At 27.7% G+C, this 7,429-nt stretch overlaps 1 protein-coding gene across 1 annotated transcript; it reads left to right on the top strand.

The window, feature by feature from the left end:
• The first annotated feature begins 2,249 nt into the window (after positions 1-2,249).
• Positions 2,250-6,658, top strand: LOC124936220 (protein SAWADEE HOMEODOMAIN HOMOLOG 1). Its single transcript, XM_047476701.1, has 9 exons — positions 2,250-2,393; positions 2,493-2,575; positions 2,668-2,713; positions 3,048-3,174; positions 3,918-3,981; positions 4,838-4,889; positions 5,647-5,790; positions 5,882-6,001; positions 6,336-6,658. Exons 1-9 carry the CDS (start codon positions 2,328-2,330, stop codon positions 6,378-6,380), a joined length of 747 nt encoding a protein of 248 aa, XP_047332657.1. The 5' UTR covers positions 2,250-2,327; the 3' UTR covers positions 6,381-6,658.
• Positions 6,659-7,429: the final 771 nt, after the last annotated feature.

Below are 7,429 nucleotides of genomic sequence, written 5' to 3'. Positions count from 1 at the left end.
AAAACTGAAGTTGAGAACAACAAAGATAAGAATCTTAAAATCTTGAAAAAGAATCTTTTCTATCAGATTAACACAGATTCGTTCAAAAAACGATTACACAATGAGAATAAACAATTTCATCATCTTCTTCAATTCAATATTCTTTAGTTGCAAAGGGAAGGGGAAGAATGACACATGACGCAGTAGACTTATATGAAAATAAACACTCTGATTAGGATAATTAGGAATTGTTATTAATTGTAATCTTTTAGTTTGTTAACCTTTGTTGTATGGTTGTGTGAATATTACTAATCAATTAGTTTAAAATTGGTTAATTGTCCTACCTTAATCATAGTTAAACAGATTCTAACTATAATTTTTTACTCTCATTTTTTTATTTTTTAATAAAATAATATTAATTGTTTTAATATATTGATTACAATTTATCGATCACCCCAGTTCCTCGTACATTTTCGTTGGAAAAGTTCAAAGTTAACATTACTTTGTATTGATTTTCATTTTTATTAAAATTTTATTTAAATAAAAATTAAACCCTGACATTTTGTACTATTCAAAATCACATCACTCTGATAGTGAGTTATATTATTATTATTTTTTTAAATTTTATTTTAAAGTTTTTTTTTTCTTTTAAACTTTTTTAATTATTTCTTATAATTATGGTGGGTAAGGATTATTTAAATATTAAATAATTTATCATTTATTTGTTTTCTTATTAATCAATTTATCAAATAAATTATTAAAATATTTTCTATTCATTTTTCAAATAAATATTATTTATATTAATTATTACAAGTTTTCACAAAAATCCAACTTTTTATCTCATATAATATTATTTAAATAATATAAAATGAGATATATACTCTTGTGAGAGGTTCATTTACTAGTGAATACTTTGCATCAGCCATCAGCCGCCCATATTGTTTAGATGTCCTATACTACATTGATTTTATTTATTTTAAAATTGTATATATTATATTATATTACTGTTAAAATAATATAAATAATTGTTTTTAATTATTTTTTTAATATACTTATATAAATTCAAACCATAAAAATTATATTTCATTTTTTAAATAAATGGGATTGATAAAGCTATCATCTATCCACATATTTATTGTATAATGTAACATAATTTAGTTTATTATATTTCATTTATATATAAACACAATTTTTTTAAATTAATACGTTTTTGCACCACGCACAACCCATTTTATTAAATTAACGAGTCAACTAAGTTGACTCGCTCATAAAATTTAAAATTGTTAAATTTTAAAAATAAAATTAAAAATAATATATATATATATATATATATATATATATATATATATATATATATATATATATATATATATATAACCCATTTTTCTCAAATCAGTGAGTCATCACACTATGATTTGTTAATTTGTAAGTTGACTAGCAACTTAAATTTTAAAATGGTTAAATTTAAATAATAAGATGAATTTTTGAACTATGTTTATTATATTGATATTAATGAAATATTATTTTTTAAATTAATTTTAAAAATTAGTTTTGTGTTATATAATATAAATTAATAATTAAATGTGATACTTGACTCATAATATTTTATTTTTATAATTTTTCTTTCAATTAGTAAATATTTTTTAAAATATTTTAAAAAAATAAGTATGTAGCACTAATAATATGTTAAATATTTCTTTCAATATAATTATGTTGATTATAATGAATATTTATAACTTAATATACTAAGACAACTTTATAATATATAATATTTATTCATCCCGGTTATATATTTAAAATATTCAAATACATTTAGAGTTTCTTTCGGGTTTGGTTGGACTTTAAAAATAAAATTAATTTTTTTTAAAGTTTTTTTAAAAAAAAATTATTATTGTATTGGTTAATATTATTTTAATTATAAATTATTTAAGTTATTAATTAAAATACCAATATATTTTTATTTTGTTTAATTAAATTTAAATTTTAAATATAAAAAATATTTTGATAATTTATCTTAAGTAAATTTCAAATAAATATTTTTTTTTTTATAAAAAAACGTTTTTCTTTGAACTAAATTGATAAAAATCCTAACTAAATTCAAACAAGCTCTTATTTAAGTTTTCTATTTTAATATACGCAGACATTTTGAGGACTATATTGATATTGTTTAGTAAACACATTAATTACAGTATAAGCGGGCCCAACCCTAAATTTAACCGTTAGGTCATTTTCATTTTATCAGATCAATTAAATAAATATACAGCTTTGGTCTTCGATTTCTCTCTTCGTGCATCTTTAGTTTGTAATTGATTAGATTCATTGGTCTTCACACAGACGCACACACAAAGATGATTGAATTTGGGTTGATAGCGATGGAGGATGAACTTTCCGAGCCAGAGTTCACTCTAAATGAGGTAATCCATTTTATCACTATTCATTGATAATGTATTTGAGCCTCGATGCTTTCAAAAGTATATGATTCTATCATGGACCCCATAATCAATCTACAACAGGTTTTGGAAATGGAAAAGTTATATAGAAGTGGGAAAAGATTTCCTAGTCTGGAATTTTGTCAAGAGCTTGCAACCAAGTTTAGGTACAATCTAGATATCTGTATGATCAGCCTATCAAAAAGAGAAGTTTTTTTAAATATTATTGATCTGGGTTTTTATGGGTTTTTCTTAACAGTTGTTCTAAACACCGGTCTGGAAATACTGTCATAAGATGCGAACAGGTTCTCTTTCTTTCATTTTCTCTGTGTTGCGTGAGACTGTGCTATATGATATTGTGCTGATTCAAAATTCAAAGATTCAAATTAAATAGATTTATCAAACTCTATTTATAGAGATCTTTGTACTTCAAACAATTCATCATTGAAATCAATTACAATCAAAACAGTAGGGTTCTTCAAAACCCCCTGTTTAAGTTCTGTTCCTGATTAATCTCAACCAACTTAATTTGATTCTCTAATGAGCGCTCTCCTGTTTACGTATTGTTCCAGTTTCGCTTGTTAAAAATTGTCGAGTTCTTTTATAACAATGTAGTAATGTGGGCTGATTTCATCGTAGGTGTGCAATTGGTTTCGTGATAGGAAAGAGCTTCTGTCACTGAGACTTGCTTCTTCACTTCTTGAACCTGAAGAAACATTACATACACCAAGAGTGAGATCACCACCTAGAACCAAAAAATGCATTGGTAATTCTCTCCGATTTGGTCCTTAAACGTTCTTTCCATGTACAGAATTATTGAAAAGGAAATACATTAAACGTATGATCAAATTAGTTGATAATCCACTCAATCAATCAAGAGAGTACTCAAAGAACTTTTTCCTCACCTTTCAATGAAGCCTCATGAACCTGTGTCACTCAATTATATTGAGAGAGAATGGTTTTCTTTTTATTTTGGCGATTTCCCTTGTTTCTTGTCAGTAGGTAATGTGCATTATGTCCCCATGTTTTATCATAATCTGCAAAGATCAGAGTGTCTTTTATCATGAGACCTAGTTAGTGCTATATGCTGCAGTTGTGTCACTTGAAGAATACAGTTGATAGTTGTTTAAGGTCTTTGAATTTGTCCTATTTCCGCATAATCTGTGAAGATATGAACTATACTTTATATTTATGCATCTCCAGAGTAGAAATCGAAGGTCTTGCTTGATGTGAAGTGTTATTTTGAATTAATCCAAATAACCCCTTACCTCATCATCATTCAAATCATGAACTAAAACATCCTATTTGTTTTGTATAATTTTAAAATATTAAATACAAAGATATTTTAATCATTTAACCTGAATAATCCAAATAACACTTTTTCATCAAACAAGTTGTTTTGTCTTCTAAAAAATATGTTTATTTAAAAACAAATTTACATCAAACAAGCACTTTGTGTTTTAGTTCGTTTTATGTTGTTGCTTAATACCTTTGTGGAACTTTCTTTAGGTGAAATACTTACCGATCTTACGGAATTGACTTTTGAAGCTAAGTCATCGCGGGATTATGCCTGGCAAGTATTCATCCACGAACTTGTTTTTTACCTTTTCCATGCATGTTAAAGTTAGTGCAATTAGTTTACACCTAAATTTATGATAGATTTTTCAGTTTGGAAAATTTTTCCAAAATATCTTTCATAAAGTACCAAAATACCTCCTTGGAATAAATAATGCCTTTGTAAATTGGAAAATTTTCAAAATAAAGAGAAATGAACTCTTTTGATATTATTTCATTATAAATTATACCCTATTTATACAAGTTCAAAGCTGATTTTCTTCAATAAAGGTAAATCAGAATCCCTTAAACATCTCAAATAATTTATTCTAATATAACTAGTAATAAATTAGCGAATAAAATAAATATAAATCTAGTTTGACTATTTTCACACTGCTCCTCAAACTAGATAGTATATTTTTCAGACCATGGAGACCCGTGAGGGACTTGATTCAATCCAAATGAGGAGGCTCGTAAGTACTTCATTCAACTAAAATATGATTGACTTTGAGGAAGATTGCAGTTTGATTTCGTGGAAGGTTCGCCAAGGCGTCCGTTCAAAAAAATGATGAAGGCATTGCTTTAGAGAAAATGCTCAATGAGATTTCAAACCCTTGTAACAAGATTGATAGATGATTTCTTCATAAGAATGAAAATAAGCATATGTATTGAGGTCAACATTCTAGAATTCTTTCATGAATAATCTATTAGGAAGCTGGAGGAAAAGAAGATATCTAGCCTTGTTTAGAATAATATGAGTTTTATGGATTGTAGTAGGAAATCATTACTCATGTTTCCTTTTCAGCCACAGCTTGGATCTCTTCTTGTCAACTTCAGTAATTGTGTTCCCTAATCAACATCTGTTATTTTACCAGGTATGATGTGGCTTCTTTTATGAGTTACAGAGTTGTTAGCTCAGGGGAGCTGGTAAGATTCTTATCCTTGGTTGTTCATTCATTTCATTTCAGTCACCTTATGAGTTGAGATCTCATCTCGAAATCTTCCACATTTTAGACATCATCTCTTTATTGTGGCTATTAAGACTTGGTCTGAGGCTTTATTATGTTGTTTCAAAAAATTCATCTCAAGGGTACATTGTCTCTCTTGTGGTGTCTCTATCCTTAGATCACTTAGTCTTTTGCAATTGCAACTACAATTGTAGTTTTTATTTTTTATTATTTCTTTTAAATTTTTGTAGTTGAAATTTTGAGACCTTTTTGTAGGTGCGTACATCGATATCATTTAGTTGTATAGTCGATAATCAACAAAAGATTAAAATATTGTATAACTGATGATAATAATGAACCCTAACTAGTCCAATGAAGCCCTCCACTCAGTGGCTGCGATAGCTTTACGATACCACATAGAAAAAGTATGGAAAAGTGATATTATTGAACATATATTTTTCTTATACAATATATTCATTTATTTATAGGATATCCATTCATATAACATCAAATAATAATGCTTCATTTGGAAAATCTTTTATTTTAGATTTTTCATCTGGATATATATCACATTTGAAAACTAAACTTTGTCTCACACATATTCTGAAATTTATGGGCGTTTTTTTCATCCGAATGTGATGCTTACAATACTTATAATTAGGTGTTGGAACAAAATATTTGCACCTAAGTTTGCATAGATTTATTGAGTATTGAAATTCGTATATAATGGGATGCAGGAAGTACGTGTAAGATTTGCTGGATTTAGCAGTACTCATGATGAGTGGATCAATGTGAGTAGAAATGTGCGGGAACGTTCAATTCCCATGGAACCTTCAGAATGCGGTCGCTTGAAAGTGGGAGATCTTGTCCTATGTTATAGGGTATTTAATATCCCCTCATCATCTTTCCAAAACATCATACACAGAGATCTCATATCCTTTCTGATATAAATTTTCTGTTTGTTTGCTCCAGCAAAATGATGATCATGCACTCTACTCTGACGCATATGTTCTAGAAATTGAGAGAAGTATACATGAGGAAAATTGTTGCACTTGCAAAATTACCGTTCGTTTTGATTACGATGATGCCATGGTAAGCACCTAAACTATGATTACTAAATTGCATTCTATTTGTATTCAATTGGAATAGTAGGCAGCTCTGATTTTGCAAGTTGCATGTTACTTGTGAAAACATAGGCCCTATTCGAAAGAAAACTTTTCCAGATTCAGATACATTTGGAAACTATACTTGATTCAAAAAATTATTGGCTGTTCTGTTACTCCTGAATTCGGATCAGGATACATAAACAAAAAAATTATGTGTTACAAATTGATCCTATAGTGTAAAAACATGGAAATTTGATGTTATATTTAAATTGTAGACGATTTCTTCCTAATCTTGTCCTGTTTATTGTTATTAATGGCAGCAAATGGTGGAGTTGACAAACTTATGTTGCAGGCCATCCTCCTAATCTTTGTGGAATCTGTTGTACTACTTTGGGAACTTTAAACAAGTAATGATTTAACCATGATTGTAAACCATATCTGGTTGAATTGGTATACAAGGAAGCATGTATTTTTGCAACTTTATTTGTCTTTAACATAGAATGTAGTCTTTGTAACAATTTTAGCGATTAATTGTTTAGTTGCAAAAGCCATCGGTGTTATTGACGAAACTTGAAGTTTGCAATTGGTTTTTGCAATGGTCATTAGACCGAGTTTTCAAATTTTAGTTATTAAAGTATTTCCATTTCATTTTGCAACAATGCAATATATTTCATTGAATTATTCTGTTATTAATTTGAACAAAATTGATTTGCATTTTTACACCTCCATTTGAGAAGGTGAGATTTCAACTCGTTATGGGGACATGTTCTCTCTAGGTTTGGTAGTTGATTCTATTGAATTTATAGATTTATCTCTAGACTTGAATAAATAATGAGGGAGATTTTGTAGTTGAATATATTGAATTTATAAATTTTGACTAGAATTTCAAGATCAAATCTGATGGAATTTCTACAGTTAGGAATCCATTTTTCTTTAGTGTGGTTTATAAGGTCTGGACTGTGTTATCACTATACAGAAGATGGAGAACATTGAACTCACTATACACGTCTATGGTTATTATAAGGAAATTTTCTAAGCATAGAATAGGCATCAACTATTAACAAGTTAAGTTTATGAATTCCATAATTCTACTAATGACCTAATAGATGTCTGTTATTAGTATATAATTGAAATTGAAATTAAAAAATATAATTGAAAAAAGGCATTTTGTTAATAAAAGTTAAGAGTCATTGAGATCTCATTTAGTATTTAATAACCCAAAAATAAGTTTTTCACCTAATGTCTTAATAAATTGAACTCGAACAGTTTGTGAACCAAACTAAATACATACGAGCTGAAATTGAATATAAAAACTCGAACCCGAATGGTAACGCTCGAAAATTGATCTCTTTGAAAAAACGTCTTGACTCAATAATAGATTTTCTCGAATTTCAAATGAGATGAGAAACCCAAT

This window comes from Impatiens glandulifera, chromosome 4, assembly GCF_907164915.1.
Source record: "Impatiens glandulifera chromosome 4, dImpGla2.1, whole genome shotgun sequence".
NCBI lineage: Eukaryota > Viridiplantae > Streptophyta > Magnoliopsida > Ericales > Balsaminaceae > Impatiens > Impatiens glandulifera.
The sequence above is the reverse complement of the archived record's forward strand: the minus strand, read 5'-3'. Positions and strand labels throughout refer to the sequence as shown.